At 48.6% G+C, this 27,039-nt stretch overlaps 1 protein-coding gene across 4 annotated transcripts in view; it reads left to right on the plus strand.

Annotated features, from left to right (window-relative positions):
• The window catches only part of Gnb1l (G protein subunit beta 1 like), a 100,770-nt gene that overhangs the window by 50,296 nt on the left and 23,435 nt on the right, over window positions 1-27,039 (plus strand). For 3 of the 4 annotated variants that reach the window (XM_045132540.1, XM_045132541.1, XM_045132539.1), the window contains 5 exons: window positions 7,812-7,962; window positions 8,295-8,420; window positions 14,172-14,334; window positions 18,801-18,899; window positions 22,381-22,608. In XM_045132540.1, coding sequence (XP_044988475.1) covers window positions 7,832-7,962; window positions 8,295-8,420; window positions 14,172-14,334; window positions 18,801-18,899; window positions 22,381-22,608 — 747 coding nt within the window. In that variant the 5' untranslated portion in view covers window positions 7,812-7,831. The remainder of the gene's footprint in view (window positions 1-7,811; window positions 7,963-8,294; window positions 8,421-14,171; window positions 14,335-18,800; window positions 18,900-22,380; window positions 22,609-27,039) is intronic. The other variant, XM_004670845.2, reaches the window with a different exon arrangement.

The following is a 27,039-nucleotide window of genomic DNA, read 5'->3' on the forward strand; positions in this document are numbered from 1 at the left end:
ATAGATAGATAGATAGATAGATAGATAGATAGGCAGGCAGGCAGGCAGACAGACAGACAGACAGACAGACAGACAGACGTTGTTTTTTTTTCCAGTTTTTAAAAGGAAGATTTATTTAACAAGGTTTACTTAGTACAACACATCTAAATGGAATTCACAATACAAGGAAAGATTTAAACCAAAGCCTCAGAATTCCATACAAACAACATGACCAAACTCCTAAAACATTGGGATTACATCTCAAAATTGTCCCAGATCTTAAAAAAAATAAAAGTATACACTCATGTGCCTTACAGGGATATTAAACCAAAAACTTAGAATTAACAAACATGCCAAATGTTGTCACTTTGAATTGTAGACACAGCTCCTATATTTGAGTTTTACAGAAAAGCATGTCTTTCAACATGCGTCTGAAGTTTTCAGTGTATTGTGGTATAAGAGCAACATTTAACATAAGTGAAACTGCTTTAAAACTAAATATGCTTACTGCTTAAGTACACTCTTACAACATAACTAACTTGAGGAAAGCTGAAAGTTGTTTTAACAATTATGGTCAATACTGAATTTTGTTATTACATCCTAGATGAATGTTTCAGTGTTCAAAATTACTGAGCTTAAAGTTTTAAACAATCTTAACTTTCACTTTACAGTAAGCATGAATCACAAGCCTGCAATGCAAAACTGTTATTTTTTTTTTTTCTGTTTTTTGGGGTTTTTTTGAGAAAGGGTCTTGCTATGTAACTCAGACTAGCCTATAACTCATTATTGTCCTGCCTCATCCTCACAAGTGTTAGGATTATTACAAGTATGTGCCACCACCCCTGGTTACTTAAGTGATTTTTTTTTTTGTTTTTGGTTTGCTTTTTTTTCGAGGTAGGGTTTCACTCTAGTCCAGACTGACCTGAAATTCACCATGTAGTCTCAGGGTGGCCTCAAACTCATGGTGATCCTCTCTTACCTCTGCCTCCCAAGTGCTGGGATTAAAGGCATGTGCCACCATGCCCAGCCACCCCCCCCCTTTTTTTTTTTTGTTTTTCGAGGTAGGGTTTCACTCTGGCCCAGGCTGACCTGGAATTAACTATGTAGTCTCAGGGTGGCCTCAAACTCATGGTGATCCCCCTACCTCTGCCTCCCAAGTGCTGGGATTAAAGGCGTGTGCCACCACACCCAGCACCCCCCCCATTTTACAAGGAGGGTGGGAGGGAGAGGGAGAGAAAGAGAGAAAATGGGTGCACCAGGGCCTCTTGCTACTTTTAATAAATTCCAGATGCACATGTTACTTGGTGTATATAGCTTTATATGAGTACTGGGTATCAAATCCAGGCCATCAGATTTTACAAACAAGTGTCTTGCCACTCAGCCATCTCTCTAGCCCTGTTTTTTTAAAAAATATTTTGATGTATTTGAGAGGGAGAGAGAAGAGCACTAGGGATGCAAGCAAACTCCAGATGCATGTGCCACTTTGTGCATCTGGTTTTATATGGTTACTGAGGAATTGAACCCAGGCTAACAGGCTTGGCAACCAAGCACCTTTAACTGCTAAGCCATCTCCCCAGCCCAGCTTTGTAAAAATCTTTTATTGTCAGAGACATTTATCATACTAATAACTGGGGGCTAACTCCACAATGCACGACCTATTTTCAATAACAAGGAGGGTCTAATGGGAGGGGGTAGATCACAGATGAGCCTAAATAATGGTACCAAACTGCCTGTATTTACTGAAAAGAAAACTAATAAATTAAATTAAAAAAAAATCTTTTATTGTGTGTGTGTATGTTGCATACATGTATGTGTACAGATGTCCCATATGCACATGTATGTGGAGGCCAGAGGAAGATGACGAGTGCTGTCTATCTCTCTTCCACCTTATTTCCTTGAGACATTTACTGAATCTGGAGCTTCCCCATTTTTTTAAAATTAATTTATTTTTTATTAACAAGTTTCATGATTGTAAACAATATCCCATGGTAATGCCCTCCCTCCCCCCACTTTCCCCTTTAAAACTCCATTCTCCATCATATCCCCTCCCCCTCCCAATCAGTCTCTTTATTTTGATGTCATGATCTTTTCCTCCTCTTATGATGGTCTTGTGTAGGTAGTGTCAGGCATGGTGAGGTCACGGATATCCAGGCCGTTTTGTGTCTGGGGGGAGCAAGTTGTAAGGAGTCCTGCCCTTCCTTTGGCTCTTACATTTTTCCTGCCACCTCTTCTGCAATGGACCCTGAGCCTTGGAAGATGTGATAGAGATTTTGCAGTGCTGAGCACTCCTGTCACTTCCCAGCACTATGGTGCCTTCTGAGTCATCCCAAGGTTACTGCCATCTGAAAAGAGAAGGTTCTGTACCAAAAGTGAGAGTAGCAATAATATGTGGGTATGAGCATTAAGAGAAGTGCATATTGGGCAATTTGATGAGTATAGTATACACATTTAGCCAGACAGCAGCAAATGTTATACCCCTAGGGCTCATGACTACCCCTGTTTTTAAGTTTTCAGTATCAGGGATGTATTCCCTCCCATGGAGCAGGCCTCTAGTCCAATTAGAGGGCAACTGGTTTCCACTCCCCAGTTTTTGGATAGATTGCCTGATCAGGTAGCCCAGCACTCTCTCTTCCCTTTAGCACTGGTGTTACAGTTCAGCCCCACTGGATTTTTATGTGTGTGCTGGAAATTAAACCCAGGTCCTAATACTTATGCAGAAAGAGCTCTTACCTGCTGAGCCATGTCCTTAGCTCCTTCAGGGATTTTTTTCCTCAATTTTTATTAACATTTTTCCATGATTATAAAAAATATCTCATGGTTAGCCGGGTGTGGTGACACACGCCTTTAATCCCAGCACTCGGGAGGCAGAGGTAGGAGGATTGACGTGAGTTCGAGGCCACCCTGAGACTCCATAGTGAATTCCAGGTCAGCCTGGGCTAGAGTGAGACCCTACCTCAAAAAAAAAAAAAAAACAACCCAAAAAATATCTCATGGTAATACCCTTCCTCCCCTCCTCCATTTTCCCCTTTGAAATTCCATTCTCCATTATATCCCCTCCCCATCTCAATCAGTCTCTCTTTTATTTTGATGTCATGATCTTTTCCTCCTCTCATGATGGTCTTGTGTAGGTAGTGTCAGGCACTATGAAGTCATGGATATTTTTATGGCCTGGAGGGAGCATGTTGTAAGGAGTCCTATGCTTCCTTTGGCTCTTATATTCTTTCCGCCACCTCTTCCGCATTAGACCCTGAGCCTTGGAAGGTGTGATCGAGATGTTACTCAGTACTCCAGCCACTTCTTTCAAGTACAATGATACCTTCTGAATCATCCCAAGGTCACTGCCATCTGAAAAGAGAAGACTTTCTACCCAAAATGAGAATAGCATTAATATAAGGGTATGAATATTAAGAGAAATGCTTACTGGGCAGTTTGATAAGCATAGTAGATACATTTTTCCAGACATCAGCCGATGTTACACCCCTAGGGCTCATTACTACCCCTGTTTTAAGTTGTCAGTATCAGGGATGTATACCCCCCCCCCCCATGGAGCAGGCCTCCAGTCCAACTGGAGGGCAGTTGGTTTCCACCATGACGGACATGGCACTATTGCACCCGTTGGCTCATTTGGCCTGGCTGGCCAATTGTAAGGCTTGCAGTGTCTACTGCTGAGTATCTTCACTGTTGGTATTTCTTTCTCCCATTGAACTATATGTAGAATGGCTTCTTCCAGCCTTCTGTCAGCTGGTCTATATGGAGGAGGTTATCAGCTCAGTTCCAGCAGGATTTCTCAGTGACCTTGCAGCCCCAGTATGTGGAGACTCCTCAGGTTTTTTAGACAAGTGTCTTAACTGCTAAGCTATCTCTCCAGTCCCTGTTTTAGACATTTTTATCCACAGAGTATTTCATTGAAGATTATCTTATTTTCTGTCTCAACAACATTTTGTTGTTTTTGAGATAGGATCTTGCTACATAGGTCAACCTAGAACTCACTCTGTAGTCCATTTTGACTTCAACTTGCAGTAATCCTCCTGCCTCATCTTCCTGAGTGCTGATGTTACAAGCATGAGTTATCATGCTTGACTCTCATCAGCACCCTTGTGAGCACCTATCACACTAGAATATGGCACCTGCCCAGTCTGCTGGGTGTGGAGTGCTCAAGGGCGTTCAGCAGCCTGTCCCACACAAATGCAGAGTACAGTGCTGGGTGGGGGTGGAGTTTGAAGGTCCCTCGGAGGTGCCTCCAGCAGCCTATGCAGTTACATACACAGGTGGGACCCTGTGTGGTGGACCAGGCAGAAGCGGTGTTTGGGACTTGCTTTATGGTGCTCTTCACTGATTTTGAAACTTCCTAGTCAATAACAGTCCTATAGTAGTAAAATGAGAGGGCTTAGAGACTAGTCATGGGTTGTAAGACCTCAAAGACCTGGCAGATATCTAGAGTCAACCTGGGCCAAGCCATACCCAACAGCCTGAAAATGTCCTAGGTTTTTGGGTATCAGCCACTGCCCTCAGTCTTGTCTCATCAGATTTTAATTACCTGTAGGTTCTAGTTGAGCTGCAGGATCAGCTCAGGCTCAGGCTGTGGGATCACCTGCATGCTGGGAACTTGCACAACTATTCTGCCTCCCTCCTGAAGGGATTCTGTGGCTCACCCTGGCTACTATGCCTATCTAAACCTTAAAGGTAAGATATAGCCTACCCCTAGCCCCGTATGACAACACATCTAGGGGTGATAGAGGGTCCCTTCTACATAAGGATAATCCTGAGGCCACTCTGATGCTGTTGTGATATGCCCAGGGAGATGCTGTCATCGTTCACCGTGTGTGGGCCGAGGACCTGGAGGGCTTTTAGGGTATTGGTAGAGTCTGTAGAAAAGGCTGTCAGAGTTTCACAAATTGTGTCAGGTTGTCTTTTCTTTACATTTTTTAGATGATTTGTCTCACTCTGACATCTCATAGAGCAAGCAAAATCAAAGAGTGCCCTGGATTAAGTTTGTAATTCCTTCACCCTGCAGGAGGAAAAGATGAGGGTAAGAGCAGGGTGCTGCACACCCACAGCGCCACAAGTCTGGTGCCACACTGGCCTCTGCCCTGGGCAACTAGGGTCCAAGGAGATAGGATGATGCAGCTATTCTCAATTAGATTAATGAAGAGTAATTAGATGTCATAAATCAAGTAACCATAGGATATTGTCATGGGGAAAATATGAAGGTAGAATTAATTAGTTTTCAAATAAAGCATTTATTTTAATTGCCTGAATTGATGGAGCCCTTAATTGCTGATGCATCATTTTGGCCTGAGCTTTTCAGCTCTTGTAACAACCTGATGGGTTTGTTCCCTACATTTCTGGAGAAACAATAGAGAACTTGATTTCATCACCTACAATGAGCCTTCTGCTGTGAGGTTCTGGAAACTCTTGCCATGCCGCAGGCAGGTAGCAAGTGTGGGCTGGGCTTCAGCTGGCACTGCTCAAGACCGCCATGCTGCCTCTGCGTGTGTGTTCTTACATGTGTATACATGTAGATATGTCTGAGGCATGCAATGTGTGCATATGTGAATATGTACATGAGTATGTATGTGCGTACATGAGGGCATGTAGGCACAAGTATGCATGTGTGCCTGGGAATGTGCCTAAGGGTCTGTATGTATTTATATATAGAATACATCTGGGGGTGCATTTATGAGTCTGTTTACATATGTGTGTGTTTGTAGCTACAGTGTGTGCCATACTTGAGCTGCACATGGAGCCTGCAGAGCTGTTAGCTTCACAGACTGTGTTCTTGGTCACCTGGAGCACTGTTACTTGCAGCCCTGTATCTGGCTGTACAGCATTAGTGGGCTTTGAAGGGCTAACAGTTGTCCTCTGGACATACCCTCTGGGCCACTTTCCAAAGGGCAGCCTTTCCAGCATTTGAGACTCTTCAGGGCACAGGGCCACAGCATGGATCCACAAGCAGTGTGAGGCCAGGTGTCTATCTTGTAGCAGGAAGCCACCCTCACATTTGGGAAGTTAGTCAACTTTTATCCAAAGGTGAGGAGTTAGCTGGGCATGGGATGGTGCACAGCTTAAGTCCCAGCACTCTGAGGTAGAGTCAGGAGGATCACTATGAATTTGAGGCCAACCTGGAACTACAGAGTTCCAGGTTAGCCTGGGCTAGAATGAGACCCACCTTGAAAAAATAAAAATAAAACAAAGGTGAGGAGTTGTTTAGCTAAAGCTCTCCTACATTCACACCCCCAAAAAGAAAAAAAATGAGACTTGGTCGTTTATATATGCATGGTAACCTCATTCTCTTTAAAAGCCCTTGAGAGGGCTGGAGAGATGACTTAGCGGTTAAGCGCTTGCCTGTGAAGCCTAAGGACCCCGGTTTGAGGCTAAGTTCCCCAGGTCCCACATTAGCCAGATGCACAAGGGGGCACATGCGTCTGGAGTTCGTTTGCAGTGGCTGGAAGCCCTGGTGCACCCATTCCCTCTCTCTCCCCCTCTATCTGTCTTTCTCTCTGTGTCTGTCACTCTCAAATAAATAAATAATTAATTAAAAAAATAAAAATAAAAAATAAAAGCCCTTGAGAAAGCTGGGTGTGGTGGTGCATACCTTTAATCCCAGTGAGGCAGAAGTAGGAGGATTGTTGTGAGTTCAAGGCCACCCTGAGACTACATAGTGAATTCTAGGTCAACCTGGACTAGAGCAAAATCCTGCCTCAAAAAGAAAAAAAAAGGGGGGGGGCCCATGGGTGTCAGGGACAAAACTGTGAGTGGATGGGGGCTGGAGCTGAGAGATACTAACATAGACGTGGGGGTCTGAAGGAATGACTCATGGATTCTTATGATAGGGACACTGACTATGGCAGTGGGTTTTTGTGGTTGGGGGAGAGAGATTAGGCCTAATTCTGAGCAGTGTAGACAAGTGGGAATTCATAGCAGGGAGCAAGTGGGGGCAATGCATGGAAAATGAAAAATAGGAGACATCAGGGATCTTGGGGGTTCTGGCTGAGGGTAGGCCAGGAAGGTCAGAGATCACCCAAGGGATAGTAGAGGCTGAGGAGCCTGGTCAGATTTTGAGGTTGGGCAGATATTGGGGGTGGGAGTGATACTGACTTAGAATTCTTACTAAAACTGAGGTTTACAGAGAAGTGAATAGATGGGCCTACAAGAAGCTTCAAAGTCTAAATTACATTTGGCCAATCAAAAAATATTCAATTAATTAATTTATTTGTTGTTTTCAAGGCAGGGTCTCACTCTAGCCCAGGCTGATCTGGAATTCACTGTGTATTCTCAGGGTGGCCTTGAACTCACAGTGATCCTCCTACCTCTGCCTTCCAAGTGCTGGGACGAAAAGTGTGTGCGACCGTGCCTGGCAAGTATTTTTTGTTTGCAGTGCCAGGGATGAAGTCCAGGGCTTTAAGTATGCTAGGCAGACACTCTGCTACTGAGCTATGCTCAGTCCCAAGCAGTGGACCTTTGTACTAGCAGTGCATGTGTAACCCTCGAGGCAGTGGGGGTACAGGGAACTCATGGCTAGAGTGCCTGGGAGTGACCATACCTGCTGATGGGAACAGCCCTGGTACCTTAGTGGTACCAGAAGTTAATGGGCAAAATAGGGAAGGCTCCAGGTACTCAGCAGAAGCAGTGGCAAGCAGCAGCTGGGGGGAAGATGGCCTCTACTACTTTCTGTAGCCCTGTGTCATATCAGCATTGTGGGAAGCAGAGTCTCCTCCCAGAAGGGGCAGAAGCAGGGAGCCCTGAGCTGGGCAGTATCCTGAATACCTCTTCCTGGCTGCCTTCAGAGGTTAAAGAGCTCCGTCATTCACAAGTCTTTCCTCGGTCCTCAGGTGACTCCACCCTGCCTCTCATGGCTGCCCTGGTCCCACCGCCGCCACCACCAGATCCGCAGTTTGTCCTACGAGGCACGCGGTCAGCTGTGAATGCACTGTGCTTCTGTGAAGGGTCCCAAGCTCTGGAGAGACCGCTGCTCTTCTCAGGGTGAGTAGTAGCTGCTTTGCCCCAAGCCCAGGGTAATGTCAGGGGACCTGGCTACACAGAACTTAACTGTTAATCTAAAGTGCTGATGAAGGGCACTGTGTTTGTCAGTGGAATTCCCATCAAGACTCTTGAGGACTTCTTGGCTGCCCTTGCTGGAAGGGAGGCCTATTTGACCCTTAGTTCAGGGTTAGCTCATTGTCTATTCAAGTCAAGTCACTTGTAGCCAAAGTCCCTGCGTTCACCTGCTTAGTGTAGTCTATGCTTGAAGCAAGCTCAAGATGCCCACTGACTCCAGCCTTTGTCCCTGCCTGCACCTGTCTCCTTTGCAACAGATCTCAGAGTGGCCTGGTACACATCTGGAGCCTGCAGACTCAGAGAGCAATTGCTGTCCTGGATGGCCATGGGAGTCAGAGCGTGATCTGGGTCCAGACACTGCCCCAGGGGCAACAGCTCCTCAGGTGAGTTACAGCAGCATGAGGGAGGTCCCATAGGAGCTACATTGTGGTCTCTGGTGGTAACAAGGAGTATCTTTCTTTCTTTTTAAGTTATATATATGTATGTGTGTGTGTGTGTGTATGTGTGTGTGTGTGTGTGTGTGTGTTTCCAGGTAGGGTTCATTCTAGCTCAGGCTGACCTGGAATTCACTATGCAGTCTCAGGGTGGCCTCAAACTCATGGTGATCCTCCTACCTCTGCCTCCCAAGTTCTGAGATTAAAGGCATTCGCCACTATGCCCAGCTTAAGTTATTTATTTATTTATTTATTTATTTATTTATTTGAGAGTGACAGACACAGAGAGAAAGACAGATAGAGGGAGAGAGAGAGAATGGGCACGCCAGGGCTTCCAGCCTCTGCAAACGAACTCCAGACACATACGCCCCCTTGTGCATCTGGCTATCGTGGGACCTGGGGAACCTAGCCTTGAACCGGGGTCCTTAGGCTTCACAGGCAAGCACTTAACCACTAAGCCATCTCTCCAGCCCCCAGCTTAAGTTTTTTATATTTTATTGTTACTTATTTATTTTCTTGACAGAGAAAGAGGGAGTTGAGAGAGAATGGGCATGCCAGGGCTTCCAGCCACTGCAAACAAACTCCAGACATGTGCACCCCCTTGTGCATCTGGCTAACGTGTGTCCTGGGGCTAATGTGTGTCCTGGGGAATTGAACCTGGGCCCTTTGGCTTTGCAGGCAAATGCCTTAACCACTAAGCCATCCCTCCAGCCCAACAAGGAGTTTCTTGACAGGCCCTCCTGGATGTCAGGACAGAATAGCAGTGACCTGAAGGGTCTGGTGGCATCTGACCAACATGGAGTTTATGGAGGGTTCAGGGCCAATTTTGTGTCCTCAAGGAGGCAGACAACCCTGGCTTCTGCCAGATCCATCTTCCCTGGGGCCTCTCAGTGTTTTGAGGCAGGCCTAGAGGGTGGTGGGCTGGGGCTAGTGATACCTGATGTGGCTGCTGCCAGCCCAGTTGGGAGATGATGGGGAGGCTGTAGGTTGTGGCTTGAAGGTGGGTAGAGATCATAGCACCATGTGTTAAGGGAATGGGAATGAAGTAGGGCTGAGCTTAAGAGCCTGTGTGTGTGTGTGTGTGTGTGTGTGTGTGTGTGAGAGAGAGAGAGAGAGAGAGAGAGAGAGAGAGAGAGAGAGAGAGAGAGAGAGAGAAAATATGAATATAAGAGTAAATGTGAGAAAGTTTATGTTGTTACCTTATTGCTGGAACAAAACATCCTGCCAAAAGCAGCTGATGGGAGGAAAGGTTTGTTTTGGCTTTAAGCCTCAAAGGGAAGTTTCATCATGGCAGGGAAAGGATGGTAGAGCAGTGTCTCAGTATCATGTCTTGCCATAGCAAGTAGGAGATAGCAAGGGTCAGCTAGCTCTGACAAAGGGAGCAGAGCTCCCCTTGTAATACCCCAGAGCTCCTCCAGTACGCTTCCACCTTCCAAATTGTCACCAGCAGGAGGCTAAGCATTGGAAACATATGGGGCACAGGCTGGGGAGATGACTCAGTGGTTAAAGATGCTTGCCTGCAAAGCCTGACAATCCAGGTCTAATTCTCCAGTACCCCTGTAAAGCTAGAAGCACAAAGTAACAAACACATGTAGCACACACATCTGGAGTTCATCTGTAATTGAAAGAGGCCTGGCTTGCCCACGCTTGTACACATGCTCTTTCTTTGTACAAATAAATAGATATTTTTAAAAGCAAACACAAACACATGAGGCTATGAGAGACATCTCATTCAACCCACCACAGTATGTGGGGTGAGAGGGTATATGGGTGTGCAAGTATGAGAGGGTATGTGTGAATGTGCAAGTAAGTATGAGAGTGAGTAGAGAGGGTATATGTACACAAGTGAATTGAGGATGGATATGGGTATGAGGGTATGTGTAAGTCGAGTCTAGGTGAGTATATGTGTGTTGAGAGGATATGTGGGTGTGTGGATGTGAGAAGTATGTGTGAATATGAGTGGACATGAAGGTGTGAAAATGCACAAGTGTGGATGTTTGCTTATGTGGGTGTGAATGAATGTGTGAGGGTTGTATGGGCATATATGTGGAAGTGAGTGTGAGAGGGTGTATGAGTTAAAGTGGATGTGTGTATGAGAGAGAATTATGAGTGTGAGAGGCTATGTGTGTGTAGGTATATGTGAGAGGGTGTATATACATCTGTCTGTTTCCTGTTCTTTGTAGATCATCTGGGCTTTGCTTGTCTAGGCTCTTCCAGGGTCACCTAGCTGCCAGAGTAAGCCACTGTCCTCAGTCCTTGGATATTTGTCCCTGTATAGGTGCTTTTGCTGCCTAAGATTTGGTGTCCTTCATGTTTGGGGCATTTGTGAACTACCCACCTTCATGGCCCATAATTGCAGATGATCAATTTGCCTGTCCACTCTAAACCTGGTGTCCAGGACTCCTGGACACTGTGGAATCTGGTCCCAGAGGACAGGGTCCATCTGGCCTTCATAGTGTACAAAGCAATTTTTTACCAGACTCACATGGTTCCCACTACCTCTAAGATGATTGGTAGGTGGCCAAGGGACCAGAATTGCCTAGGAAGGCAGCAGCTCTTGTCCTGTATCTTTCAGAGCTTTCTCTGGGTCTTTTTTCCTTCCCAGGTAGGCTGCCCACACTCTGTCCTTTGGGCAGCATCTCTGTGGACTTTGGGTCTTACCTTGATTGAGTGGATTATATTTACATTCTGCATTGCTGACTTCGCCAGGGTCAGCCCTCTGGGATCCCTGCTCCCCCAGGATCCAGATACCTGGGTGGTCTTAGATAGCTATAGGGGTGGGCCACGCCAGCCAGTGTGGGAGTTAGGAAGGGCAGCCTGACGTGGGCCCTTATATAAGTACTGCCCTTCCTGCAGTCCCCACTGAGTATCAAGAGGCCTACTATGGGGGCTGCAGGTGTGGAATGTCCAGGTGCGTTTGTGTTGCACTCAAGACCATAGCCCACAGAGGCGGCCGGGGCTCTCCAAGGGGCCTGAAAGGGGCTGCCAGATACCTAGGTACCCAGTCCCACCTGCACTTAGACTGCTGGCTGGCATTTCTTTTGCTTTGTTATTGCAACACAACACAGTTACGAAAGTACAGGAGTGTGCAGACCCTTGAATCACCTGAGTAACCACTGCCTGGCAAGAAGCTCACACTGTGGGCCCAGCCCACCCTGGAGAGAGGGAGCCTAACCCCTGTACTTTACCTTACTGTGTTTCTTGGAAAAGCACAGAATTGTTTATTTTTTTTCCTAACTTAAAAAAATGGACTACTAAAAAAATGGACTACTAGCCAGGCATGGTGTCACAATGCCTTTAATCCCAGCACTCGGGAGGCAGAGGTGGGAGGGTTACCATGAGTTCGAGGCCCCCTGAGACTACATAGTGAATTCCAGGTCAGCCTGGGCTAGAGTGAGACCTTACCTCAGAAAACTAGAGGACTATTGACCATAGTAGTGGCTCATGCCTGTGCTCAAGGATTTGGGAGACAGGTGGATTGTTGTGTGTTTGAAGCCAGTGTGTGCTGCACACTGAGTTCCAAGCCAGCCAAGGCTGTATAGCAAGATGCTGGCTCAGTTAAACAAGGATAAAGCCATAAGGAGCAGTGCCCTTGGTATGTAACTTCTACCACTTGACTTAATCTCTGTGAGGCCCACCAAGATGTGGCTCTAGCCCCTTGGTGCTGTTACTGTCACCTGTGTGGCACCCAGTGCATGTATCCACCAACACTCCTGCTACTCATCTGTGATGCTGTGAGTGAAGCTGCTGAAGGGTCCTGTTTGGGCTTCCTGGTGCCTCGAACTATGCCCAGAGCTGGGTTGCCTAGGCCATAGCACATGTGCACATCAGACCTGTCAGCAACTGCTCACCTCCAGCTGTCCCCAGGGCCTGACTCTGAGGAAGCTTGATTTTTTTTCTGACCAGGATGGGTCCTCCTCTTGGGTTTGCAAACTCCATCTTAGATACCACTGGTCTCATTTCTCTTCCTTATTGACTGCCTTTTAAAACACTGATATGTAGATAGGACATCTAGACAGGCTCAGTATTCTTCCATTATAGATTATTTCTTACTCTCCTGTTGGTGGGATCCACTTTAATTAGAATGGAGGAACCTGTGAGGAGGGGCTGTCTGTGCTTTCCTGTTTGCTTATGTGGTTCAGAGATTTACTATAATATTACAGATACTTGATGATAAGATTGTTCAAGCTTTGGGGCTGGTGTCCTTTTGATGTTCCTCTATCTTTTATTTCATTTTGTTAAGTACTTCCTTACTCTCCAGCATTGCAAAATATTTGAGCCCCATCCTGGTCTTCCCTTACCCTAGCCCTAAAATCAGTATTTCTTTAGAAACTTATATGTTGTGCTTAAGAGAATGGATAAACTGACAGAGCCCTTGGGTACCAGGTGGGCAATGGCTTCTAGGTGCTATCCATGGCTGGCACAGGAGAATACCTGGGTCCACACTGCCCATGTTTTCATACGTATCTATGCTTGCTTTGCCTTTTCTATAGCATTTACCCTGACCTCTCAGGTTTTGTTTTTTTTTTCCAATGTAGAGTCTTGCTATAGCCCAGGCTGACCTAGAATTCACTATGTAGTCTCAGAGTGGCCTTAAACTCACAGTGATCCTCCTACCTCTGTCTCCTGAGTGCTGGCATTAAAGTTGTGAGGCACCATGACTGGCTTGACCTCTCAGTGCTGACCCACAGCTTTCTGTGTGAGAAGCAGACCCCATGGTCCCCCGCTGGCTCCCATCCTGATCCTCTGTGGTAGATATGTTCACAGGGTGCAGAACCACTTGCTCCTGAGAAGCTAAGTCTCCTGCCTCTGTCCACTGAGTCTCTGCAATTGCGTGTATCTTAAACCTTAGAAGTCTTACAGTTAACACTTGCCCTGTGTCAACTTCTACCTGCACTACATTTCCCTAGTATAGCATGTCATTCAGATTGCCATGATGCAGTTCCTTCTGCATTCCTGGCTCCTGTGTAGCTGGCTGATGGGCTGTTCTCAGTGCACAGTGACAGTCACTTGGCTTGTGTGGTTCTGCGAGTCTGGCACAGCAGTAATACACCCACCTCCCCAGGGCCACAGAAAGCAGCTTGTCACCTTAGAATCCAGAGCCACCCACTATGGTCAATTCTCCATTTCTATGTTTGTACTTCTAGAATATCATAGGAGTGGAATCACATAGCACCAAACCTTTCAGCTCTGGCTTCATTCACCAAGTAAATTGTAGCTAAGCTTCCTCCAGATTATAGTGTTTTGTTTTACTGAATGGGACTTGGGGGCATGTTGGCCATTCTTCTGTTGAAGGATGACTGGGTTTCTGGTTTGGCCAGTGATGAGTGGAACTGCTGCCAGCGTTCTTGTGTGGTGTTTTGGTGGAACATGGGACTCATACATTTTGGAAAAGACTTGAGTGAGACTTCCCATTCCTTAAACACAGCTCACGGAGGGAAGGAAGGGGTGTTGGGGTGTGTCTGTGGCCCAGGAGCAGCAGGAGGGTGGAGGGCAATTGGTGACAGGTGCGTGCCTCAGTGTCCACGTCCTCAGTCTGCTGTTTATCCTGGTCTCAGAGTTGAGGAAGAAATGCTTACTGGCTGAGGCTTCGGACCTAGATGATTCGAAGCTCATCCATCCATCATCTACCACCTACCTGGTCTGGGTGGGTGCATGTTGCTCACAGGGTCTCATAGACCTCTATTTTTGTTTTGTCAGCCAGGGCCGGGACCTGCAGCTTTGCTTGTGGGACCTGGCAGAGGGCAGGAATGCCATTGTGGACTCCATCCGCCTGGAGAGCGTAGGCTTCTGCAGGAGCTCTATCCTGGCTGGGGGGCAGCAGCGCTGGACTCTTGCTGTGCCAGGGAAGGGCAGTGATGAGGTAAGAACCAGCCTTCCCAAACCCTTTGCTTCACAGTCTGCCAGTACTGGGCTTCTCTTATCCAGACGTGCTTGTCTTACTCTGGTACCGAGAGCCCATGACTGCCTATGAGACTCACTTTTGGGTGCAGGTCTAAGGCCCACTGGTTTCACAGCAACTCCAGCAGCCTCTGTCTGGTACACAGTTGGCCTTGCCTTAGCATCCTGGTCACCTGTGAAGTCCTGTCCTCTCAGAGTAATAATGAGAATTAGGAGGGGCCTGAGGTGGGGCCTAGAAGTGTAGGTGACATGGGACTGGTCAGGGTGCATCATGTGCCCTCACCCCAAGAACAGAAAGCAGAGTCCTCCAAGAGAAAGGGTGCCCAGGACATAGGAAGGTGGTGGGGAGCAACCTAGGGCAAAAGGTGACATAGAGCAAGAGGACAGGGCTGGCTGCTGCTGGATAAGTGGAGACAATGTGGCAAGTATAAGTATACACAAAATTTTTCCCTGGGCCACAAGGTAAAGGAGAATGGGGAAGTGGCTCACATTCACAACCGTGTCTCTTACAGGCCTGTGGTCCTCTGGTCTGAAGTACTGGGTAAGCAGCTCCTTCTGGTGCTGGCAGGTACTCCCATGAACTGGGTTAGGCTTGGCCCCTGCCCAAGAAAAGTCATTTTGTCTCCAAGCAGATCTAGTTCATAAATAATGAGATAGAAACAGGTATTTATTTGTTCATGATTGCATTTAAATCACTAATTAGGAGCTACATACACTTTTCTTGCCAGTTTGCCAAAAACCTGTTAAAAGTTTTATTAATGTGAGGAGGAGGGGCCTACTTCCTTCTGCACAGTGGGGCAGGCAGTGCTGGCTCATCCCAAGCCACACACCCACTAGACACCATCCTGAGGGTTGGAAGAGCTCAGCTTCAGGGCGGTGCTACTGGCTGTCCTTAATGAGCCACCTCTAGGCCACTGACCAGGGTGTGATCAGTCTGCCACCTTCATTCCTGGGAACCACAAATCCCTGTACAATTTTGTTGTTTTAGCCAGGGTCTCGCTGTAGTCTAGGCTGACCTGAAACTCACTCTGTAGTCCAGGCTGGCCTCAAGCTCACAAAGATTCTCTTGCCTCAGCCTTCTGAGTACTGGGGTTATAGGTGAATGCTACCATACTGAACCCTTACGCAGTTTTAACCAGCTTCAGAGCAGGTACCATTGCACTTCAGAAGCAGCCAGCCTGGGGACCTTGCATATCCTTAGCAAATCGTTGTTTTCTACATTTCTGCCTGGAATATACCTAGATTGGGCCCTGGAAAGCATCGCTAGCCTGTCCCAGACTGCTCAGCCATCTTGCTCAAGCCTAGCATTTTCCTTCTGGAAACAAAAGTTGCAGTTGGGTGCTAGATGGAAAGCTCTGTAGGAGGTTCCAAGCACAGGGAGGCCAGGAGCTCCTCTGGTCCCCAGTGGCCTGGGAAACTGGGTTGGGGGATGGCCTGCCGTGGGTCTGGCCTTGGGCTCCTGCCCAATTCAAGCCCCACATGGTCCTGGGCTTGCTTTCCCTTCTCCCACCCGGAGCAGACCTAAGTCTTTCTGTCCAGCTGCTATCGCAAGGTCTTTCTGAACTCCGAGTCCTTCCTCATGGCCTGTGGGTTGTACAGAATACAGATCCTGTGACTTCTGCCTTCTCAGGCTGTTTTCCTACCCTCAGCCTTTGAGTTGTAGGCTGGTCTACTGGCTGATTGCCATAGCCATGCCTTGTACTTGTACTTTGCACACAGTGATCGCTGATTCTGCTGGGAAAATCCCTGGGATGGGGTCATTTACTCCTGTGGCAAGCAGGGAGTTTCACTGCCACCTTTGGGCTCCCTGTGTTGATCTAGTTGAGCTCATTGCCTGCTAGGTTATGGTTTTCAGACATATTTCCTGTTCTGTTTTGTTTTGTTTTGTTTTGTTTTGTTTTGTTTTGTTTTGTTTTTCATTTTGCTAGAGCTTCTGATTTGTACATAGGATGACTAGGTGTCCAGAAGTTTCTCTGTACCCTTCTTCAAATATAGAAATTTGTCTCACTTGGCTTTCTTTATCTGTGTGTGTATGTGTGTGTGTGTGTGTGTAGGTTTGTTGGTTTTTCAAGGTAGGGTTTTGCTGAAGCCCAAGCTGACCTGGAATTCCCTGTGTAGTCTCAGGGTGGCCTTGAACTCACAGCAATCCCCCTACCTCTGCCTCCTGAGTGCTGGGATTAAAGGTATGGCCATGCCCAGCTTGGCTGCCATTAGAATCCAGGCTTTATCCACTCTTCCCCAAATTTACATCTGTATCTCCCCTGTGCTGTGGCTTTTCTCCTTACTTGGTGACTTCTCCCATTGCTTCAGTTTTCTTCTTTCCCCTTTATTATGTCACTCCACATTGGTGCCTCTGCTGCTCTTTCATCAGGCTGTCCATTTACCCTGGAGCTGTAGTGTGTAGAGGTCCCTCTATGCTTGCACACATGTGTGCTTATATGTATGTATTCATGTATGCTTGTGTGTTTATGTGCCTGCATGTATGTAAAGGAAAGAGGCTCAAAGACTCTTCTACAGTAGATGCAACAGAGCTGTACTTCATTCCTGATGTTCAGCCTGACCTTTAGAGTCCCAGACACCATGGGGACCCTGGTAAGAGTATCCTGCCAGAGAGCACCCTGGCCCCACTGTCTATCAGAGGTTGTCAGGTATAGCAGTTATTCTGTCGTTTCTGGGAAGCAGCTTATAGAAAGGGTTTATTTCAGCTTATAGTTTCAAGATTGAAGTTTCATCATGGTGGGGAAGTATGGCATGAGCAAATAGCCAAGTGTTACATCTCATCACATCAGAAGACAGGAAGCAGGCAAGAGTGAGCTCACTATGAATACCCAGTTAGGTTGGACCAATAAACCTCACGCTCCCCCCCCACCCCATACCACTGATACATCTCCTCTAGCAAGGCTTCACCATCTGGGGACTAAGTTTGAGGCTATGGATAACATTTGACATTCAAACCACCATAGCATGTCATCAGGACACTAGCCAAAGGACCAGACTGGATCTGGTTCTCTCTACTTCCTAGAAGCTGCCCTGGGTCAAGCCCCCCAGGACTGAGATGGCTCAAGTAGATTTCATCCTTGAGGCTGTGTGTACCATGTCTTGCCACCATACATTGATGAGAACAGTGTACTGTCACCTGCCCAGGTTCCTTATCTCCCTGAGTGAGTAGGTACACCCAGAATTCAGATGCAAGACAGCTGGAGGTCAATCTAGTCTGTTCCTTACAACTTTGTCCATGTTCTGGAGACAGTGCTTGGCAGAACCTGGTTTGGCTGATCAGCAGACTAACAGCCACAAGGCCTATCTCCCAGCCCAGGCACAGAAGGTCTGGCACCTAGGTAGCTTGGGTGAACAGGGCAGTCGGACACTGGGAAGCCAAGAACCAACAGAGTTGGCTTTGGCATAATATGTTGTGTTCATTTTCTAGGTGGGTACTGGATCCTGGGGCCTCCTGTGCAAGGCTTTGCACAATTTTGTGCAGCCGAGTTCATTCATAGTGAATCCTGTTTAAACCCTAACCCAGGAAAGAAAGACAAGCAAAGGAGGGAGGCTGGCCAAGTTAACCAGGGCCAAGCAAGCCAGGCTTCTCTACTCAGATGGCAAAATGGGGGGAGGTCTGGGGCAACAGCCCTCTCATGACAGACGGGTCACTTAAAAATCGTGTGAGCATGCCGGGGGTAGTGGTGCATACCTTTAATACCAGCACTTGGGAGGCAGCGGTAGGAAGATCACTGTGAGTTCAAGAGCAGCAGCCTAAGACCACATAGTGAATTGCAGGTCAGCCTGGGCTAGAGCAAAACCCTACCTCAAAAAATAAAAATAAGGGGCTGGAAAATTGGTTTAGCAGTTAAGGCACTCGCCTGCAAAGCCAAAGACCTCGGTTCAACTCCCCAGAATCCATGTAAGCCAGATGCACAAGGGGGCGCATGTGTCTAGAGTTTGTTTGCAGTGGCTAGAGGCCCTGGCATCCCCATTCTCTCTCTCTCTTTCTCTGCCTCTTTCTCTCAAATAAATAAAAATAAAATATAAAAAAATAAAAATAGGAAGGGAGGGAGGAAGGGAGGTGAGAGAAAGAAAGGAAGGAAGGGGAGAGAAAGAAAGGGAGGAGAGGGAGGGAAGAAGGAAGGGGAGAAAAAGGAAGGGAGAGAGGGAGGGAGGGAGGGAGGGGGAGAGAGAGAGAGAGAGAGAGAAAGAGAGAAAGAAAGAAAGAGGGAAATGCTGTGAGCATTTGTTTCACAAGAGCCCCAGTAGCACCCAAGCCCTCTTAACCCATGCAGGCTAATTAGGAAGCTCAGCTCTCAGATCCCTACAAGGAGGGGAGCAGACAGAAACTTGTAGCATCTTTGGCTAATAGTCTTAAAAGTTTCTTGTTTGTATAGCAGACTTGGTTTGGCATCTACCCAAATCAGCTTGTTTTCTCACTGTCAGGTTCAGATTCTAGAGATGCCATCCAAGACGTCAGTGTGCACCCTGAAGCCAGAGGCAGATGCCAAGCCGGGCATGCCCATGTGCCTGGGGCTTTGGCAGGTAAGATAGCGCGCGCCAGCACGCCCTGTGGCCACGCCCTCTTGCCCTGAGTCATACCCCACTTGGTTGGATTTGTTGTCAAACTGATCTGACAATACCCTCAGAGAACATATGTCCACTGCCCTCCGTAGCCCATATAGCCTGTTTGGACCATTGCTTTCCCTGGGCTATTGCTGCTGCTTTGAGAGAGCTCCATGCCTCTCCCCCAAACCCCAGCAAAAGCAGGCATCAGTGTCAACCTTCCATGGGCCCTGACAGGCTCACCCCATACATGGGTGCCCTACAGCTGGTGGCCATGAGGACAGGGCAGCCAGGTCAAGCGGCGGGACCTACTCCTGGGGAGGGGAGCAGAAATGGGTGTCATTTCCCTCAGCCTCTTGGCTCTGGACCCTGCTGAAGTTGGAGAGAAATGCTGACTAACTTTGATAAGACTGTGTGGACCTCACTGTGCTTGACACTAATTTTGCTACTTCTCTAAGAGGCTTCAAGGGCCTCCTCCGTGGGAGTAGACTTAACCTGACAACCTTCTCTGTGGCTTGGCTTTTCCACACAGGTCTCACCTGCAACCATTTCCACTTTTATCAACTGTTCTTTCTGTTAGAAGGTCAGGGCCACCTCCTTGGGATGCCAAATAAGTTAGGGTAATACCATAGGGCCTGGGAAGGATGTCCCCCATGGGGCCCCAGCCCTTCTCCCTTACCATGGCCACATCCCCAAATCAGCTTACTCCTGCCAAAGTGCCCCAGGTGGTGACCACAGTATTCCCAGGTCCTGGTGCAGAACCCTGTGGCTATATCTGCCGCTATTCTGCTCCCTGGGAAACGTTGGCCATTGCACAATCATGTAAAAATTCTACCAGAAAAATGTGTAGAAAGGGTTGCACAAACTTGTTAATGTAATTAATATAGTTGACAAGAGGTCAAATCATGATTTTGTTGGCAAATAGATCCAACATGAAGCACTTAGCTACAAAAAGCATAGGGTCATATGAAGGTTCCTTTTCACTCCCCAAACTTGAAGGTCTGAGATATGAGCTGCCCATCCTGAGTGTGGCAAAGTGACTGACCTGTTATTTTTTCTGAAGCACTTGAGTCCATCTCCGTTTAGTTCTTCAAAGTGACTGGCCCACAGTTAGAATAATTATTATAGGAAAGGCCAGGCTGTAAATCAGGCCTGGGCCAGTGTTGATGACACCCACCCTCAGCAAACTCCCTGTCAAAGTCTTGGGGCCTCTCCAGCTAAATTATGATGCACAGAGTTTGGACTCCCATGAGCCCCTTACTGTTGTCCCTCAGACTACATTGCAAGGTACAACAGGGGCTTCGGAGCCAGACCTTTTTGCCCCATCTCAGCTGGGTGCAAGGAGAGCTGCTTGTGAAGTGCAGGGTAAAATGACGTTGGGTAGTAGGTCTGCATGTCAAGGATGTGACTATCAGAAGACTCCCAGCCACAAGAGTGCTATCCAGCCTGCAGTGCCTGTCACTGGACAAACTACAGGGCCCAGGGTGGGCTCAGCAGAACATAAGGCAGCTGCTAGCAGGGACCACAAACCCAGGTGAACTAGACCAGTTTCTTATTTTCTGGACATCCTGAGGCATCATGGCAGAAGGGTTGTCATCATAGCCCCAAAATGACCAGTAGTGCTCAGGACTCGGGTTTCATGCACGCTGGCCAGAACTGATGTCTGTGATGAGAGGAGCCCTAGACTGTCCTAGGTCAGGAAACAAACAGTGCATTCCTGGGAGGAGGAGAGGCAGCATAGCTGGAGCTACGGGGTTTGGGAGTAGGTGCCACCACAGACAACTGCCCAGGGTAGTGGCACCAAGCAGTTCTCTTAAGCCACCTCTGGAGCAGCATCTACCAGGTAGCCACACTGTGGCTGGTGGTAAGGGTGCAAGAACTAGTGTGTGTTCCTGTTTGGGATACAGAGCTCTGGAATTCTCCTATCTGCTGCTGCTCCTGTTTTGGCTTCACACAACTGTTTGCCCAGGCAGGCCTCTCTGGAGGGACTCAACTGCCCACAGGGAGCTTCCAGGAAGAGTTCAACTATGTCTAGGAGAAGAGTGTGGGTCTGAACAAAACATATCCAAGCAGACAAGCTGGGAAACAGCAGCAGGGAGTGCATTTCTGTGAGAAAACCACAGGAACAACACAGCAACAGAAGCCCTGCCTCCTGGGGTCATGGTCAAAGGACACAATATGGTCTCTGGCTGTAAGGTAGAAGGACTTCAGAGGATGCCGAAGATGAATAAACCAAGAAGACGTGGGCAGGTTCATGCCCCTTCCCAGGATCCTTCCTATTTTGTGTGTATAAATTTGAATTACCATCTGGACACACTAGGTTTATGAGCCATTTCTGGAAGCATACAAAAACCACCTCTAGCCAGGTATGATGCACAAACGTTTAATCCCAGCACTTAGGAGGTCAAGATAAAAGAATAGCCATGAGTTTGAGGCCACCCTGAGACCACAGAGTGAATTCCAGGTCAGCCTGGACTAGAGTGATAACCTACCTTGGAAGAGAAAAACAAAACAAAGACTACCTTTATACCAGATCTAGCCTTGGCAGGTTTGCCATGCCCACGGGCAAGCCTGGTGAATGTGTCCTTCTATCCTTGCTAAGGCCTTCCCTGCAGATCAGAGCTGGACTGCGAGCAGCCTGCCTCCCCCCAGCTCTCACCATACTATATTCCTGACTATAGTCTCTCTTGACAAGAGAACCCTAGTCCTTGTGCTATTTGTTTGAAGCACACCTTGGCCTCAACTGTCTCGAGCCTTCTTGCTCAGCCATGTGGAGTTTCTCTTGGGCTGCTGTGAGGTGTAGGGACTGATAGCATGTCCCTGAGGATAACTTGGAATCCTGCAGTGCTCTTCTTCTGCAGTTGTTTCAGAGGCTAAATAAACGAGTGTCTTCCCAGGCGTGGAGACCTTTGACCCTCGCCCTCATCCATCACGATAGCAAGGGCCCCTCACACCAAGCTTCCAAGGGGGCCTTTCCGCAGCCACACTGACAAAGCCCAGAAAGTCCATTACTCACTGAGACGGAGCTTGCCCTTTTCCTGCCTGGTGGTTCTAGACAGGTGACTGGCCCCATCAAGGAGTGTCTGTAAGTCTTAAGCCTGAGTGAGAAAAATAGGGATGGGTCCATGGCAGTCCCAGGGTGCTGGACTTTAGACAAGATCCACTACAGGCAGATGCAGGTTCTTGATGGTGAGAAGGTTATAGCTATGTGAGGGACTCAGCTTGGCTGCTCTGGACCCTGCCCTTAGCCCCTAGGTACACAACAGCAGCCCTGCCAACCCCATGGATTGTGTTTAGGTAATTACTGTAATATAGAGCTTAGGACAGTTAGCCACATGAGCAGCACAGGAACTGCTCCCTGGCTAGCCTACCCTACTTCTGTACCTGGCAGTAGTGGATAGCTGTCTCCACAGTCTCAAAGCTCACAGGAGGCAGGGCCCTCCAAGCACTGACCACTTAGCTGTCCCCACAGGCCAACTCCAGTCCCCGCCCCCTCCTTCTGGTTGGCTATGAGGACGGATCAGTAGTCCTGTGGGACATCTCGGAGCGGAAGGTATGCAGCCACATCGCCTGCCATGAGGAACCTGTCATGGGCCTTGACTTCGATTCTCAGAAAGCCAGGGGCGTCTCTGGCTCTGCAGGGAAGGAACTGGTTGTCTGGAGCGTGGATGGGCCACAGTCCCTGCAGGTCAGTATGCAGGCCTGGGCCTCATTTATCCTGCTCTGCACTAATAGTCTGATAGGCCAAAACAATATTTAGGCATGAAGAGGAGCTGTAGCAGTTCCCTAGCTAATTAATCACTTGGAAGCAGTGCAGGAGGAAGGGCGCGTGGGTGTGGGCCACCATTCACATGGTTTGGGTTTCTCCCAGACCTCGGGTTAACAGCCATCACGTCATGTCCATCTAAAGAAAGGCACGTAGCATACAGGCAGATGCAAACCCCTTTGTGAAAACTCAGAGGAATTTGGCCAGTAAGGAACTGATTAACCAAAAATAAAACAAACAACAACAAAAAAAAAACTACTATGGAAATCCCTCAAGAGCCACTGCCAAATGGTGGTCTACACATTGATCCAAGGCTATTGCACATGGGTAGCAGGAATGCCCACCAAGCAAGGTGAAGCCTCAGGAAGTGGAGATTGATTGCTAGAGATTCCATCTTGTGGACAATCCCAGCTGGTGTGGTTCAGGGACTGCCTGATGTCCAGGTCTGGGCCTGTGGCCCCAGAGGAAGCACAGGGAGTCCAGCCTGTATATTTCCATTTGGGAAGGAGAGAATGTGTGGGGTTTGATTATAAGAGATATCTATATCTTGATTTGGTGCAGATTTGAAAGGCTGTGGGCCACAGGGTCCTCCAGAGGGTAGCCTGGGAACATGTTGGCTCTGGGAATGGGCATGGAGCCTCTAATCACCAGGAGCTAAAGGCAGACCTGGCCGTGGCCAGCCAGTGGAACCTGGTTTGATGGGAGAGCCATGTGGCCTGTGGGATACAATGTTCAAAACTTTAGGGCTAGAGAGATGGCTTAGCGGTTAAGGCACTGGCCTGCAAAGTCAAAGGGCCCAGGTTTGATTCCCCAGGACCCACGTAAGCCAGATTCACAAGGTGACACGTGTCTGGAGTTCATTTGCAGCAGATGAAGGCCCTGGTGTACCCATTCTCTCTCCCTCTATCTGCCCTCCCCCCAAATAATTAAAGTTCCTTCTAAAATTAAAAAAAAAAAAAAAAACTTCAGCAACTCAGCTCCCAACCTCACTGGGACTCTTGGCACAAAGCACTGAAGACAGCCTTCCCTGCATGCTCGGCAGTTCAGACTGCCCCTCCTGACAGGCTGCTGTAGAGGGCATTGCTCTCTTGAGGTAAGGAGGTCTTGCTGAGCAGCCTTCCCTACATGCTCGGCAGTTCAGACTGCCCCTCCTGACAGGGTGCTGTAGAGGGCATTGCTCTCTTGAGGTAAGAAGGTCTTGCTGAGCAGCCTCATACCCTCAGCTTAAGCCCTGTGGCCAGAGGGGTTTCCTTGAGCCCATCAGGTTCACCCCTGAGTGACACTACCAGAGTCCCTGAAGCATGCAGGTGGTTGGGCCCTGCTGAAAATTAGGGCTAAAGTGGGCTAGAGAGATGGCTTAGCAGTTAAGCTCTTGCCTGTGCAGCCTAAGGACCCCAGTTCGAGGCTTAATTCCCCATGACTCACGTAAACCAGATGCCCAAGGTGGTACATATATCTGGAGTTCATCTGCAGTGGCTGGAGGCCCTGGCGCGCCTGTTCTCTGTTTATCTGTCTCTGTCTGTCACTCTCAAATAAATAAATAAAAATAAATTAAAAATTAGAGCTAAAATGATACTGTTGGATACCCAGGGCTCTGAGGGCATCACCAAACCCTGGGCACAAATGGGGCCTCATCATGAGGCCATACTGGGACAGGATAAAAGTAAGGACAGTGGGCATGAGGCAAAGATAAGTTCTGGATTAGAGGAAGGCCAACAAGTAACAGAGCTGGAAGGGACACAAAAGGATGGGATACCACACCTGGGGCAGGTGCTGTGGCAGAGTAGAGGTAGGTCCGGGAGTGCTCTGTTGGAGAGCAGAGGGGACAGAGTGAAGGCCAGTGTGGCAGCACGGTTGGAGACATGCCACGTCTATGCCAAGGCTGGCATGGCCTGGCCTCCCTACCAGTGGTAGTGTCTAGGCAGAACCTTGTAGAGTCCATCTATTCAAGAGCTCAGTGAGGAAAGGAAGGAGGGCAGCTTAGGGGCAGTTGGTAAAGTAGGCACATGTCTATACCTCTTGGGGTCCAGTCGTATGAGGCACACAGTGAATTAAAAGTAAATCTCTTCCATGTATTCCTGCATCCATCCATCCTCCTATTAGTCCATAGAGGCCATAGAGACCTTGCTTTGAAGGGAAAGCTTTTTATGCATCTGCCTGGTGAAGGTTTTTCAAACTCTCAGAACTCTGCCCGAGTACAAGTGGATGGGAAAGTCTTGGTGCTCAAACCACTTGATCTATACATCCTGAGCTTCTGCTGTGCTAGGTGCTGAGCCTAGCAGGTGAGGCTTAGGGGATTTCCCTCACAACCCCCTTCCTGACTTCTGAGCCTAGAAAGGGGCAACAGTGTCACCCACTGGGTCCAGTATCTGTACTCTTGTGGCCTGACTCTAACCAGCCTGAATGCAGAGGGCTGACATCCAGGCCAGGCAGCTTCCACAAGAGCTGTGCGGCACCCGAGAAGGGGCTGTCCCAGTCTAGATCTGCTTTCGATCTGCTGATGGGTTTGGGAAACAGCTGCTGGAACTTAAGACTTAATTTATGGGCATGTTTCAGTTGAGAGATGAACTTTTACTCTACTAATGAATTGAAAAGTTAAAGCAGAAGGGAACTGGGACTGCAGCCTGGAAATGGTTGGGGTGAGGTGGGTGCTGGGTAAGTCCTGGCTCAGCCTTGCACATCAAAGGAGGTGGGGAGCCCCTGCCTCCTGCTGAGTGTGCCTTGCTGCTAGGAGGTAAGGACAACCCATAGGCTCCAGAGGCCCTGAAGCTCCTGGTTCTATAAAGCCTAGGCTTCTGGGGGGAAGCACCTGATGCTTTGCCAAGGCCAGCCATCTGAGAGCATCCTTGATATCGGGGAGCCTGTGAGGTGGCCTTCAGCCTGTAGTGTCCGTGGAATCCTCACCTTTGCCACAACATGGCTGCCTGCCTCCACCCATGAGCTACGTGGGCACAGACGTGCCTTCTTCATGGCTTGCTGAAACCTCAGAGGAGCCCAAATCAATCTCCCAGGCACGCAGGAGCCGAGCCCCAGCTGAGGCTCCCGCAGCCGAGCATGGGTAATCGGAACCAGATGGCGCCACGCTGTGCATTCCTGGCACCTGAGGTCATGGGCTGTAAGAGCCACTGGTGGCCAGAGATCCTCCTGGAGGGTCCTGGGCCCAAGCAGTGGCTCAGCCAGGGGCTACAGCTGTGACTAGGAGGCTGTCTGCTTAGGACAATCCTGGGCAGCTTCAGGGGTACTGTGTAACCCCCAGAACCTATGCCTGGCTCCCTTTAGGTGGCCCTGCTAGGAACCATCAGGTCTGAGTCTTGGTTATTGTTAGGTACAGGTGGTATGCAGGCCTGAGCCTCCTCATCACATGGGGAAACTCCCTGCCTTGAAGCAAGGGCTGATTTACAGCCAGTAGTATTTGTCTTTATAACCAGGCTCCTCCACCCCAATGAGCCCTGGGCCAGAGTAATCCGCTTGCACTCCACACTGTTCAGCCAGTGTCCCCACCTTGTGTCCATCGGCAGTCATGGCTGTGCATGGTGGTACCCTCTGCCCCAGCTGTACCAGAGACTTTCCTTTAATTGGCAGCAGCAGGACCACTTGGGGAAATCAGACAGGAGACTACCTACTAGGCCCAGACCAGCTCCCTGCATGTGAGCAGAACATGATTACTATGGGATTGAGGGCACTGTGTACCCCATTGCCTATAGGGGGTACATGGGAACACAGGTTTCTGCCAGTCTCCCTGTGTCCCTACAGGGCTGAGCAAGCCGCCTCATCCTCAGGAAAATGGCCCCTAGGACAGGCACTGGTCTTTTTCTGGGTTGGCTGGGTACCTACACAGGCTCTGTGTCTCATCTCATTGTTTCCTCAGGGGTCCATGGCCACAGGGCTGGTGAGAGCCAGCACCCTGGTCCCTCCCAGGTAAAGAGCTGAATGAGCTGGTGGAGAGGCAGGAAAAGGCAGGCGTGAGAACTGCCCTCTGCCTGTGGGGACCAGGGCAGGCGTTTTGCTGAACCTCCTGGTTGCCTGGGCTCAGGGTATTTGGCAGCCAGGCATGGTATTAAAAGCTGCTTTCTTCTTTCTGGGAATCATACTGTTGGGAAAACCCTATGATAAGGGAATAGTGAGGAAGTGCCCCCATAGCAGGGCTCTCAGTTGGGTCCAATAAGGCCTTGTCATCTAGCATTCCCCTCTCCACCTCTGACCAGGTCAAAATTTCCAGGAGAGACAAAGAGAAAGCAATGTCAAGCTGGCTTACTACTCTCATTCCCAGCTGCCAGTTCTTCCTGGCCCACAGTACTCTGGACATGGGAGAAGTATCTGGGAATACAGATACCCTTGGGTGGGCCCCACATA

Source organism: Jaculus jaculus, chromosome 13 (genome assembly GCF_020740685.1).
Source record: "Jaculus jaculus isolate mJacJac1 chromosome 13, mJacJac1.mat.Y.cur, whole genome shotgun sequence".
In the NCBI taxonomy this organism is placed as follows: Eukaryota; Metazoa; Chordata; class Mammalia; order Rodentia; family Dipodidae; genus Jaculus; species Jaculus jaculus.